General features: G+C 33.4%; 1 protein-coding gene across 5 annotated transcripts in view; it reads right to left on the minus strand.

The window, feature by feature from the left end:
• LOC111508491 (ankyrin repeat and sterile alpha motif domain-containing protein 1B) overlaps positions 1–15,503 on the minus strand; it is a 122,137-nt gene that overhangs the window by 70,482 nt on the left and 36,152 nt on the right. For all 5 annotated transcript variants that reach the window (XM_074170044.1, XM_074170042.1, XM_074170040.1 and 2 more), the window contains exons 4-5: positions 11,138–11,283; positions 9,208–9,330 (exon numbers count right to left, since the gene is read on the minus strand). In XM_074170044.1, the coding sequence (XP_074026145.1) occupies positions 9,208–9,330; positions 11,138–11,283 (269 nt within the window). The remainder of the gene's footprint in view (positions 1–9,207; positions 9,331–11,137; positions 11,284–15,503) is intronic.

Genomic DNA, 15,503 nt, shown 5'->3' on the forward strand with positions numbered 1-15,503 from the left:
TTTTTTTAGGGTTTTAGGGGATTTCATTTTAAATTTGTTTTCTTTCTCTATTTTCAATGCATTCAGATACATTATCACATTAACCTTCATTTTCTTTAAAGTTTTTAAGAATTATGTGAACAAATCTCGTCGACAATTTAGGTAAATCACTACACAAATTAACTACGTCGTAAAGCAACATATTTTCAATTCGATCACAGAGCCCAAAATACACATTTTATATCATAGTTTTTCTCCCTCACATAAATTTGGACGTCTGCGTTTGCTTTGACTACTTTCACTTTCCATACTGTTCACAGTTCACACCACAAAATTCAAAGAATTCATAATGATACTAGTTGTTGCCTGCGGTTTGGCCCGCGTAGAATTTGGTTTGTCACATTAAGTTTAGTGACAGACCATTTTTAACAAATAGTTACATTTTTCTTATTAACCCAAAATTTCAGGTTTCTAACTTCTAAACTGCCGAAATTCAATACAATCTTTGAACTCCTATTTTTCCTCCTTGGGGGTGGACATTCCTGATTCCATTTCTTGATGCTTATTTACGCTATACAAAAAACCTACCTGCATATTTCAAGATTTTAGGTCCAGTAGCTGAACCTGTAACTGAAAAAATATGCCAACTGCACCAAGTAATGAATAGCTTCAAAATTCGCATTATGTTACCTATATTTATTTATATACTCAAAACGAGAATTGTATCAATTTTTATAAAAATTTGACAGATATTCTTAAATGTGCATTGTAAAAAAAAGTATCCAATTTAATCGTATTTATGGCTCAGTATTTTGTATATAGTGGCTACTACATAAGAGGTAGACATATGCTATCGTGGACTTTTATTAAGAACTATTTAAGATAAACAATCTTACGGTACATTAACAGCATGTAACACCCAAAGGTGTAGGTAGCAAACACTAAGATAACTCACAGGGAGCTGATGTATAAGCTATATTTATGTAAAGTTCCATCTACATGCATTTAGGCTTGAGTCACAAACATACATACGTACATACATACATCCATCCTCACAAACTTTCACATAGATATAGATTTTCGTTGTTTCAGTCACTATACAAATCCCTTGGTTTTCACCTCATATAAAATTTCTTCTTCATTTACTTTTCATAGAAATGTAAGTACCTAATATTGTGACGTCGACTACATTATAACTTTTCAGTAATGGAATGACTCTATAGAAAGATTCCTCTTTATGTTCATCTGGGGTGGGTATTATACAAAAATATTATTATTTATTATATTATTGGAAAGGGTATTTCCAAATTCGGAGTTTTTATAACAGAAATTCCAAAACTGTCATCAGTGTTGAAACAAATCTAAATCTTCATAAGTGAATTATAATAACAGATCAAAGAAAACAGAATTATTATTTATTCTACGTATTTACTCGTGATGAACTGTTTGAAACCTTTGGTGTAGTAATACATATTACTGGAGTTTTAACTAAACTCCAAACCGTTATTTTCAACACCTCGACACGTGTTTCAATCACTAAGTGGTCATCTTCAAGAGGAAGATTAAACTCAATGTTACGCTCATGAATGTTAACCTCACCCCGCTCAGCTGATGGTCAATATTCATGTCTCTCTCTATCTTACGGCAAATTTAATTTGCCGTTTCTTCCGCCCCACAAACATCTCTGTGTACGGAACGTTGCCATTTATAAATTTTTGTCACAGAATATAATTCGAATTTTATATATTCATTTAATATACATTGACGCTGTTGAATATATTTCATTAGCAGGACGTTTATTTAATGAATAAAATACGTTGTCCATTATTATATGATCATTTAGCTACGTGTGTATAATCTGAATAGGAGATGATGCAATATATAGAATCCCAACCTGAGACTTTAGTTCCTACTAATATTGGAATTTTAGTATAGTGATAGTACATTTAATCGTTGTATAACTTTGTAAAAGCTGCCTCGCCCGCAACCTTTTCATCATTTGTATGCATTACGTGAATGACAGACAGTTCAATAATAATTCTTGAATAGTTTAATTTCTTTTATTCACCACATTCATAATTTCAAAACGAAAATGAAATTACGTCTATTGTTCGACCATGACAATGAGGATTATATTACGTACATAAACTAGAGAGTGTGATAATTAATATTTTTGTCGTTAATCAGACGTAAAAACCAGATGGAAGTTTCATTAGATTTAAGGTCACATCTGAATCAACAGATAGTTCATATTGAATATTTCATAACGAAAATGATTAACATTCTAAAGTTGAAGAGGTCAAAACTCAGAGGAATATATCCTGATAACGATTTGGGATAAAGTGGAATATGATAGAAAGCAACATTCTAAATACTGCCAAAGAATGAATCAAATTCGTATTCGCAAAACTATCATTTTGAAAACTGATATTTTATTGAAAAAATATATTTTACAATATAGATTAATATGGTGCTAATGTAGAGGAAATTGTTAAAAATGAAAAATTTCATGTAGGTCGTGGTACAATTTATGAAAAATGTAAAAAAACATTTTATACAGATGAAATTTTGCATGAAGGCTGAAATGTTGTATGTAGGCTGGAAATACATCTATAAAAACTTTTTTCAATAACTTTTTCCAAAGTAAATCCACTTTCGATTATTTTTCAGTGAAATTTCATATGATAAGGACTCCACTGGTTACACTGTATAAAGTTATAGCATACACTCGTTCAAAAAAAAAATCAAGAACCTTTTTACGAATGTACAAACTCTATTGTATCATTCAGATATATGATTGGAATTATAACCAACATACAAAACAACTTTCGACTAGCCATATTCGACAGTTCCAACGGTTTGAACAAAAAAAACATCTAAGCTCATTCTGCACCTCCGTACACATTAATTGGATGGAATTGACGATACTTGATACTATAAGAAATTCACAGAAACCGCTAAACGTGTTTCAGTATACGATATTTTCTTCAGGAAAGAATGATAATTTCAAATTATCATTCATTTTACTCTACATTATAAGCTACACTACAGTATTGGCTACTAGCCAGGAGATTTCATTGTAGGAGATAGCTAATATTATATTTAAAAACTGATTGTGCATTCAAGTAACTTATAATTATCGCTTGAAGAAAATATTTTATAGAAAAACACGTGTTGGGTTTTCCGTGAATTCTTCATAGTGAAAATCTTGAAGTAAAGTGTATCAGCTAGTTCCCGTACACATTACTATGTCTTTTTTAAAAGATATTTGCGTCAAAAATATGGAGACAGATGTTGTTATTTATGAAGTCAACTCACAAAGGAGTCGAAATTATAGAACAATTAAATATCACTGATGTAGAAAATGATTGAACGAAAAACAGTGATCAATGGATGAATAATTAATTTGAAGTTTATCTGAACACTTACTTCAAGAATTGAAAATGTAATTATTTCACATTCAGATATAGATATGAAATTCATTCATTATTGGTTGAATTTCATAATTAGTTTAGTCAGTCTAATGATCTTTGTAACTGAAAGAATCTTTATTAGTAATTTGATACGAACTTAAGATAAAATGATGAAATTGACTCGAAGACTCCATGTTGTTTCAATATTCAATATTATGATGATTTCAAAATAATGTAGTGTCTCTTTCGGATTCGTAGAAAGATAGATTTTTGAAAACGTTTTTAATTGGCTATATTGCTAGGTAGAAGTGTGATTGAGGTACAGGGTGACAGTGCCTCTCTGAGTTTTCTAACCTAATCTTTCACTACCTCAAGATATTTGAAGTCAAAAAAAAATAAAAAACAGCAATTTTATGAATACGTCAATATCCTAATTTACAACTACATCGTCTACACAAAGTTTTGAAATATGTTAAAAAAGCATACTCCAGAAGTATTACAAACTTTTAGAATAGGTGGAAAAACTTGAAATTGTAGTGAAGTTCCATTTGAATTAGATGAATAGTGTTGCAAAGTTCTTTAACTAGGTATTCACATACTGAAAGATAGACGCTAAGCTTCTAGGAAAAACTTTAATCTCTTAAGTGAAAATTATATTTAGAACTGATGTAAACACAATCGATGTAAAATATGTGTGCAAACATTACATTTTGTACTGTTGACTTATTGGTTTGAATTCTGGGTTGAAATGAAATATACCAAAAAAACTGTAGAGAATTCTTTCAAAATTGTGTTTTCTCTATTTCATTTTTCCATATTTTCAATGAAGTGAGTTTCACTCGAAATGTATTATGCATGTTTCTGACTCAGACTCATACTTGAGTACTTGTGATGCACTGTTTGGAACCTATGGCGTAGTTCTGGCGTAGTACTGTAGTTTTATCCCAACACCAAACCGTTATTTTTAACACCTCGATCATCTTCAAGAGGAAAATTAAAACGTTTTAATTTTCTTCTTGAAGATGATCACTTGGTGATTGTAACACGTTTCGAGGTGTTAAAAATAACGGTTCGGTGTTAGGATACAACTCCAATAATATTCACACTTAGAATGTTGGGTGACTATAAAATATTCAAAAGTGATTTGGCTATTGATTCTCGTGAATATTAAAAGATACCAATTATTACGTGATCAAAATAGTCATTAAAACTTTCAAAAACTGCTATTTTTCATGTTTCATATCTTTTAAACATCGTAGGTATTCTTTATCAATTTGTTAAAGAACTGAAATGATGCTGATGGTGAGTGAGTTTGACTTCAGCAGCAGTCACAGCTCATATAATATATTATTTGTTAACTACTTATGCATCTGTCGTCTTTTTCTGTTATCCTCGTGGAAAATCAGTCTGCAGTTTTTGTACAAAAACTGATAATGAATTTCAGTCAGACTGGGACAATTCTTATCACGTCTCACTAGAGATCATTCAACCTATAAATTAAAATACCAGAAAGTGGGAAGGTTATATCATCGGTAGAAAACAAATCCAAACTCTCACTACTAATGGAATTCCAACTGTACATGTACGCAATATGTGTGTGATGTCAGGCGTGAGCAGAACAGATTGCATACAGATGTCATCATCGTGAACATATTGCTGCGATTCAACCATATCATAATAATTGTGTTCGATATCCAGGGGTACAGGGTACAGGTGTGCAAGCACGTTACTTCCACATATGATTCAACGAAACGTAATTCGATATCAGTGAAGTGGATACAGGACAATTCTTCCGCAAGTCGCGAAAATGCATCCAGATGTGTTATGGGTTGAATCGGGTCTGAAATTTTATAATGTATTTGAAGCCACTTTCGAAAACCAGTAAACGTAACTACAATTCTCAAATAGTTCAAAATCGTGATATACACCTTATAAAAATTGGTTGACTATAAACTGATAAGGCACAAGAGATCAACGACTTTTCCTTTTTTCGGAATTATGGGAATTTTGAATGAGTTTCTCTAGACAGTTTTTTTTCCGAAACTCATACTCATATACTTGGAGTTCATATTTACTTCCAGCTGGTTGATTACTAGGGGTTTTACTAAAGAGTATTTCAATGTATTGAAATTCATGTTATGAAGATGTAGGTAGTTGCCAAAAATTTAGAGTTCATGAATTTGATTTGATCTACTTTGTTATTTACCAACCACTGCTGATTTCTATGTTATGCTTCTGTAAACACGTTTTTTCGTGGTTCTCAATACTACCAGTACATCCTGACTAGTCAATGGATCTCCACCATCCTTGAGTTTCTCTTTTTTATGTCAAATATTGTTAGCATATATTTAACCAATGAAACAAATGGACGAAGTATCCTTCGTAACACCCCATATACTGCTTTCCGTTGTCTTCACATTCTGATTTTAAAATTGAATCACTCACCATATATCTTGTTTCTGTGTGACTATTTGGTTCGAAAGATTCTTTCAGATATTTCAAATCTTACAAAAGAAAATACAGATCGAAGATTTCTAAACTATATCCATCCAACAAACAAAGTAATCCATACAAAGATAGATGCGTGATCAATGCATGATAACCACGCACATTTGCATCTACTGGATAAAGAACAAGCCTTCTTACGCTGGTCAATCAGATTCAACTGCAATCGCATGGCGGAATACATTGTTATAGTGTTGGAATGGTCAGTTACATTTCAACGTCTGTGATGTGTACATATATAGTATTTCAAAGTTTAAAATTTTCAAAACGTCAAGTACTGATACGGCTGAAGAAACTGCTAATTTGTGTCCCTATAATTCACCTGAAAAATTTCGCTATACACAAAATGATGTTTTAGAATACATGGATAATAATTCAGAGCCAAACAAGTCTTCAATAGCTGTTTCGAATGTATCTTGAAACTCTTTTCAGTTATTACCTTCATAGTTTATGGCAGTATAATCTGCGAAACTTATGATTTCCCCACAGCTCTTAACAAAAAATTGGCCATTAATGTATAATGAAAAGAGAATCGGCCCCAGAACTGTTCCCTGTGGTACGCGATAATTTATTATTCAGTATTCGCTCATTTTATCCCTAAGTTTGAGGCACTGTTTCTGATCACTAAAATATGTTCTGAATAGCTCCACACATTTTGTTTGAAAGTTGTTGACAACGTTTCGTGCTGCATTTCAACATTTCGGACTTCCATTGTCTAATATAATATAAATTGATTTGAAATCCCTGAAAGAATTTGTAAAAAATTAGGAAGATTAGCTGAAAAAGTATCACCCGAAGACGATTGTGGATACCAACAATCGAAACGTCGTGAAGTGACTTGGTTTGGAATCTTTAATTTTTTTTTTATTTTCAAATCGTGTTAATGGTTAAATTTTTTGTTTTTTGTTTGGTTATTGCTTGTATGTTATTTCTTTGTAATTTCAGTTTTTTGTTCAATAAATTTGTTACTTCCCAGCTAATCTTTTTAATTTTTTACAGATTCTTTCAGGGACTTCAAATCAATTTATATTATATTAGACAATGGAAGTACGAACTGATGAAATCCACACATTTTCCTCTGATTTCTTTGTTTTCTAGAGTAAAGAAAGGTATTGTGTGACTGACCATTTCAAAGGCCTTAGCAAGGTATATGAATACTGTAAGACATAATCTGTTATAATTCCAGTTTTCGTTTTCGAACAGGGACTTCATTTGACAAATGATCAGCCATCTTGTTGAAGATAGATCTATCAAATTAGTTGTCATTTATTCAGCTTGGTTTTGCCAAATCACCATGGATGGATATAACATTCACCAACACTTGCAAATAATAAAATTGTTTCATCAAAATGGGATTATATTCGGGCAACGTATCGCACGCTTCTCCCATTTTATGGTCGCCATTATCGTCCTACCGAGAGAACTATTCGCAATGTTAACGATCGACCAACACCTGGACATCGACGAACCGCAAGATCTGCCGAAAACAAAGCCGATGTCTGCGAGAGTATGCAGGTGAATCTGAAGCAATCGATTTCGCGTTGCCCACATGAACTCGGCCTTTCGACCATGGATATCGACGTGTGTTCTCTGAAAAGGCTCTGGAGCAGTTGACAACTGACCCTAATTTTCATGGAAAAATCATCTTCAGCGATGAGGTCCATTTCTGGATGGATGGGTACGTGAACCAATCCACATGAGATCCAAGACCGTCCAATGTATACCGAAAAAGTCACTGTTCGGTGTGGATTTTGGGATGGCGGCGTCATTGGTATAATTTATTTGAGAATGACGTTGGCCAGGCCGTCAATGTCAACGGCGAGCACTATAGGTTGACGACAACCATTTTTTTTGCCTGAATTGGATGATCTGAACACCAACGACATATGGTTTCAACAGATTGGCGCTACGTGTCACACAGCTCATGTCACATTGGATATTCTGCACGAGCGATTTGAGGGCATCGTTATCTCACATGAAGGTGATGAGAACTGGTCACCGAGATCGTGCAATTTGATCCCGTGAGACTTTTTCTTGTGGGGTTGCAGGTGTATGCGAGTGTGGCCTCGAGGCCAACATAACCCATGCCATCGGTCAAATTCAGCCTGATTTATGCACCAGACTCATAGAAAATTTTAGGTTTTTGGATGCGCTCCACCCATAGAAGCCATAACAAACATTTGAACGAAGTTATATTCCACACATAATGACATCAATAGGTCTTTCAAACAAATAAACAATTTCAATGATCTTACACATACTGTGTGTAAATTTAAAGATAGGAAGCGCTTATTAATAGACTCTATCTTTTTCATACAATCTGTTATTCTGATTTTGATGAAGCATGTGAATATCGAAATTGGCCTATAGTTATTCACCTCTGTTTTGTAATCATTTTTTCAGATTGGAATTTCTACTCAGGTTTTTAAGTCTGATTCAATAGATGTATTGAAAATGTAAACAAAAGGGTCTGCTATCTGATAGCAGATGATAGTTGAAACTGATTGTTTTAACGTTTCGGCTCTCAAACTTTTACCTCCAAAATATTTTTAATTTTTTAGTTGTTGCAAAATATTGATGATTGCATGAAGCGTTGTTGGATTCATAAAGTAAGAGTTTTGGGTATTTTTCTTCAATATCATAATAATGTAGTTGTCATTAAATATTTCTACAATTTCTTGACAGTCGTATCTCAATTCAACGGTTTGATCTTTTATATAATTTATTATAATTGAATGTAATGTAATGAAAATCATAAAAAAATTACCAAAATATTCAGGCAATGTCCAATCATTAAAATTAAAGAGCAGCAATGTTTCCACACGACATAGATCTTATTGGTGTTGCTAAGGTGAACATCGAATGCGTTGCTGAACCCAATCATTTTTGAAGGGCAACCGTGAGTGAGAAAATGCGATGACATAGATATTTTCGAAATCTATATGTTTTACTAGAATAAATCATTTATCTAACTGATGAAGCTACCGTGTAACGAAAAGCGTCTCAAATAAAGTTTATATTGTTGAAATTGTGTAATTATTATCATGAACAGTGTTATGAATTTTCATAAAGTAACGGACAAGTGTATTAATATTTTTCAAAAAGTTTTCATTGAATGTTCATCAGAACAGAAACCAAAACAGGTTTTACCAAAAACTATTTTGTCACAAGAGTACTTCCTTTTCAATAATGGTTTTATCATGATCCCTCGTTGCTGACAGCATAAACTTCTTCTGTTTCAATACTATCAAAATAAATTCATCAAGATCATGTGCCTTTTGTAAATTCGGCGTGAAATTTAAATACTTACTTATGTCCATTTCTACTAGCCAAATGAAGAGCAGAGTGGGGAAACACTGTATCTGGCGTAGTTCTCCTCAAACACTGTATGAGACACGGATCAGTTCTCACAAGTAATTCAACGGTCTCCAATCTGAAACAACACCATTTATCAACATCGATCTATAAAAATTATTCATGAGTATTTGTTCATATCTGCAAAAAAAAAGAGAACTGTAAAAGTCATCACTCATAAGGATACATATTATATTGGTTAAATATCAAACGAATTACGGTCTGTGTAGAAATAAAACGAATTTCAGAAAAAAAAAAAGGATTTGGTTCTTTCATTTAGATCTTCAAAATGCTGTTCATAAAATTTCCCTTGATGTTATCTTCTATCGAAAAAATTAAATAAAAACGACATGCGTGCAATAATAAGAGAACCCTCTAGATCTCTGGCGAGTCAGATATCCCCATTAACTAGTTCTATTGAAAGATACGTGAACGTAGCGAAATTTAATCAGCTAAAGGAAGATTTGAGCTGATTGAAGGTCCTTTTTTTTAAGTCATGAACAATTCTTGTGTATTCTTTTGAATTATGTTTTAAAGCAAATTCTTCATTTTCTTAGTCTTCGAGACATTTGTGCAAAACTGAATGTCGAAGGTGTACATTGAAACAATCACAAATATAAAAAATATATAACAGGTAGGTAGATACAGAATCAGCGCGTCTATTCGACCCTCCACTGCCAGAGTTTATTTTGGCTCACACCAATTCAAATTCTACCAAATAACTCGAGCTCATCAACTAAGCCGATCACCTAGTTTATTGGTGAATGATTGATCAAGCCAGATGACGAGAGTGATAAATACTGAAAACCTAATTCGTGACGCGACGAAGTAGGCAAGTAGTATGTACTCTGCTGTTTCATCATTATCTTCTGAAAAGAGAAGGCATGTACTATCTTCCAACAGTCCAAGTTTCTTTATATGATGTTTCAGATGGCAGTAACCAGTAAATATGCATTTTAGGCAACACGAGCCATCCCTACTGCAGTCTAACAATTATTTGATAATATTCTCAGAAGGAGGTATAAATGCCTCAGAAGGGGCCAAACCTAGTAATTTTTTCAGTAGTCTAAAATGTCTTCGAAATGAAGCCAACAGATTCATTGCATCACTCCCAATGTTGTCAGGAATTTAGACCATAGATAATTCTGTAATTAATTGGAACTTGCTCTGTAAAAACCAAAGGTTTTCAGAGTCGCTTGGCAATCTCAACAAAACTGAATCAATGGCCGCCTGAATTACGGTCACATAGGTCCCTTGATAGGTAGATATATCTGTCATAGGTCTGCGACTGTATCCACCTGCACCAAAACCTGAAGATGTTTTTGATCCACCTGTGAACCAACAGATATCTGATTTTGGTATTTCCACCTACGAGGATCCAGTCCTCTAGTCAGGATTGGAACAGTATTAGACGTGTAATGGTTGACTTTTGAATGCTTCAAGTCTGGGGTTATTCTCAGAATGATTCTCAGAATCAATCAATTGTCTGTTACACTTTGAGTGAAAGAATGGATCAATTTCCAAAGGGAAAGTAGCGGTGGAAGGAGAATTGAAAGCTGTTTTTAATAGGGTATCACTCAACCCTACCATTCAAATTAAAAATTAATAGGATGACTCCCTCGCTCAGAGAGTTGAAAGTTTTGCAATAATTTTTATCCCAGAACCTGTCTTTTCACAACTTGAATTGTCTTTAGATGTTAGTAAGAAGTTAGATTTTGCAAAAAGATATTAGGTCGGAAATTCTGCCACGATCACTCTCCATGTATCATCGAAAAGATAATTTGAAAGAAACAATCTGAACACTCGATAAATCCATCAACAGACTTCCAAAATGGCGATATTCAATTATATAAACCAATAATGTCATTAAATCTTTGAGAACTAACCTTCCGTATTGGGCTGCAAGTTCCAGGGCCGTCTCGCCTCTGCAATTCCTTATTCCGGGATCGCAGGCGTGCTCTAGTAATAAGCTGACCACTTGAGTATGACCATATTGGGCAGCACAGTGGAGAGCTGTCTCGTCGTCTTTGGTCTGTGAATAATTGAAAAATCGATTCAGTGCTCTTGAATGTTTGAAGGTATAAACAAGGAACATAATTATAAAAATTAACAATGTAATGAAACTTTCCGTTCGAATGAGGCGACAATGATGTCACCAATAGTGCAGTTTGACGTACTAGAAAAAAATCGTTTCGTCAATTTCAACTGAATTTTTTCACAGTGTCTAGTGTAATCAAATCGATTTTTTGTTGTAGATTGTTGTCATCTGACAAACACATGGTGGCAACATCAGCAAAGCAAATACTTTATTCGAAAATGAGAAAGAAATACCAATAACAGCAAAAGAGTTAGCATCAATATTTATTGACAACGAAAAAATAATTTTGCAGATCATGCAGAAACTTGAATTGTCATGTGAATCTAGTGAATAGTAAAACTGGAACCTCTGGCGTAGAATAAATTCAAAACAAGCACTTTTCCCAATTACTAAAAATACTACAACACGTTTTTACTTTTTTCGACAAGCATTTCACCAACCAAGTTGGCGTCTTCAGAACATGAACAAAAATTTTCTTCGAGAGATGAATAAACGGGTGGTAACTGTTTTTCAATTATCTACTAGCCCCAAGGTCTTCTACTAATACTAGAAGTGAAATATTTCATGGTCTTCTCTTTTCGATAATTCAGAACGTAATTTTTGTTCCATTACACCAGATGTGATGAGAATTCTTCAGAGATTTTTCGTACACAAATAGCAAATCAACATATTCGTTAACAGTCAATGAAAAGGTATTGTTACGTGTATAAGCCATAAACACTTTTTCAATCTATGTCAACTGTATCGAAATATTTGTACCAATATTCGATTCATTATGGAGAACTGTCTTTTTTGTAATTCCGAATATTTTTTGTTGTTGAAAAGGTTATTATTCATTTGAGTGGACAATTTCGAAAGTGGTTTATAACAATACCGACAATGACATGGAGACTCCAAAAATTGGAGGTGTATATTTTTTGGATGCCTTTTCGAATAGTTTTTTGAAAGATGGTTAGCATGAATTTGACGATATTCTCAGGAGGGCATTTCAACATCTCTCTAAGCTGACTTAGTTTCATTTCTAAAACTCTTCTGATCACAAAAATAAAATTAAATTATGATTCAAAGCAGTTTCAACTCGTTGGGATCTGATTGTTGAATTCAACCGACCAGATACTTCATTGTTTTGAGCAGCTTTTTGGTAGTAGCAACACCTCAGAGTAAATGTATTGAAAATTATTTTTTTTATACGTGATAAAACTATGACATGCTTTGTATCACCACGCATTGGACCTGATAACTGATGTGTGTCATATTAATCATCAGTTGATATCATCTCCTTTTGACGGCAAAACCATGAGTGAAATGTGTCGCGAATGGAAAAAATTCAGTTTTTGGAGATAATGGAGTAGAAAACACCGAAAGAGTACTTCGTCACGAAATTTCCAACCTATATCATCACCATCCTATCAACTTGATTTTTCACCTTCTGCTATGAATGGGTAAACACCTGTAAAACTCTTCAATAATATCCAAATGAGTAAAATATTTCGATGAATGTAGGTGAGCCAAACTTATTTAATATACACTGCAATAAAAATTCAATTGAATAATAATGTTCACCAGTTGAAATTAGGAAATTAACTATTAATAAATTATGAACCAAACATTTCAATATATTTAGTGTAGTTGTTGCTATACGTCCTAACTTCAGTTTTTTTATTTCTTCAGATTTCTTGAGAACAAAAATTTCTCATGAATTTGCCATCGATACATGAGAATATCGTATAAATATATCTAACCAAAGTTTCAACAATTACTTTACTGGATTCCTTATAACTTTTTCTTTCATGAACAGATTTGAATAAATCGAACACCAAATATTGAGTGATTTTTCACAATACAAAGGTGAAAATTGCATCGTTTTTGAGATAAGCGGGCACAAACGCACAGACAAACAGATAAATAGATAATGATTATTATATGTATTATTATTCAAAACTGACGAAGATGCTCGAACAGAAAGAAAAAGAAAGGTCAGAATGAAGAATAATAAACCAACCATACCAATAAAGGATTTGTTTTCTGAAAAATGAAATGATGTTGACAGAAATTCTCTTATATAAAAAATAAATCTCCGAATTGATTCATTAACTGAAATATTCTCGTATATTTAGAATGGATTGAATTACTCGAAATGGAAATGATGCAGATCCAACAGTAAATCTGTTGGATCATAGGAGAATAAAACTTTTTCGGAAGTGTACAAGAAATGTCAAGAAAGAGAAATATGTGATATTTGATATGAACACATTTCAATTATTAATACAATTAGTAAAAGGGTATAAATTAAATCAAAATGAGGAAGAGGGAAGATGTAAAATACGTGCCCATGCTGAACTTTTAGAAGGAAATGTATGATTTTCATAGTCCTGAAGGAAAAATTATGTTTCCTGTTGAAAGTGAAAACAATAGTTTTTGTACAACTTCCATAAATTTAAATACTAATTTTGATTAGGATATTTCCCAACCAAACGCCGAACAGAAAAAAAGGGACAGAAAAATAGAAAATCTTTTCATTTTTGGGAAAGAAGTTCTTGAATTCATAGGAGGTTCAATGTTAAATCAACCCAATACCATAGAATTATGAAGGTTATTTTTTGTTGTACATTTATAGTCCTGTTAGATTTAGAATGTATGTTTTTATCATTCCCTCGATACATATATTTTCTATTTAGTTTATGTGATGTCTGATAATATTTTTAGTTGAATCAAGTTTGTTAGTAAGAAGATTTTGATTAGAGTTGTCAAATAAATATAATTTAAAAACGTCAGTAAGACTTTATTTGATAATAAAATTATATCCATCCCATATTCAAAATAGTGGCGACCGTGACAGGACTAAGTTATTGACGATGGATATTATGCAGAAAGAAAGAGAGCAGCTGAGAAGACATTTTCGTAATACTAGCAGCGTCCTAGATGTAGCCTTGAGTGCGAAGCAAACGAGTAAGGCACAAATAATATCACTCTTGAGACAATTGGAAGACAAGAGTGATCGAATATTCACTATTGATGGGAACTTCAAGGAGCAGTTATTTCCGGGAAAGTTCAACGATGCCGAAGTTCAACAAGAGTTCGACGATATGGAGTTTTATAGAGCTGAAGTAATCAAATATAAATCTGATGCGAAATCCGATTGGCAGATAACCAAATGCGAGCAGATTGTGGAACAAGTTCACAGATTTCTTATGGTGAAAAAATCAATCGAAAATTCCGATTGCCAAAGTTAGAGCTGACCAAATTCGACGGAAATGTGAAAATCTGGATCGTGTTTTGGGGACAGTTTAAAAAGATAGACCAAGTGGAAGACATCGATTTAGAAGACAAGTTTCAGTATTTGGTGCAGGCAACGGAAAAAGGTATCACCAGCACGGGAACTTGTGGAAAGTTCTCCTCCATCCGGCGCAAACTACAAAAAAGCACTTGACCAGTTGAAAGTACGGTTCGCTAGAGAATTTCTGATTTAGGAAACACTTATTACATGAATAGCATTTTACAAGTGTTGTTCATGACGAAGAATTTCAAGAACGAAGTTTTAATGATGAACGAGAACGGGAATGTTTCCTGCTTATTCATCAAACTCAAACAACTGTTCATGCGCCAAACTAACTGACTGTTATAAGGAAACAAGTACAGCTGAGGCACCAGTCAATCTAATAATAACACTGATGATTTTCAAACAAGACTCAACCTCTAACGGAAGCAAGAAACTCTTTGGAGGGTTCGAAATAGATGAACATTTCAACCTAGAAGACCACTGTTATAATATTCATGCAGTCATTGTTCACTGTGGTTCTGGCGTTGAATGTGGTCATTATTACGCCTTGGTCAAAGAAGAAACGGGCTGGTTTAAGCTTGACGATAGTCGTGTCACGAAGTGCTCTGGCGATGCATTGAATTTATTGGAGCCTCTGGAGACACCCTACATTTTGTTTTATGAGAGAGAGGACATTGTTAGATCAAGATCTTCAGATGATGTGGTGCTGCAGGTTTTTCCGGGTTTTCCTGCAGCTGAAAAAGCAAATGCGCCACTGGAATCAATGAAGTCGCCCCGGAGCGCCAATTAATTTTTATTGTTGTATTTATTTTATTTTTATCGTTGTTTTAACACATTGTAATAATTTTATAAATATATACTCGCAAAATAACTT

The sequence above is a fragment of the Leptinotarsa decemlineata genome, unplaced genomic scaffold (genome assembly GCF_025532065.1).
Source record: "Leptinotarsa decemlineata unplaced genomic scaffold, Ldec_3_MD MMD2_P_RNA_scaffold_6, whole genome shotgun sequence".
Lineage (NCBI taxonomy): Eukaryota > Metazoa > Arthropoda > Insecta > Coleoptera > Chrysomelidae > Leptinotarsa > Leptinotarsa decemlineata.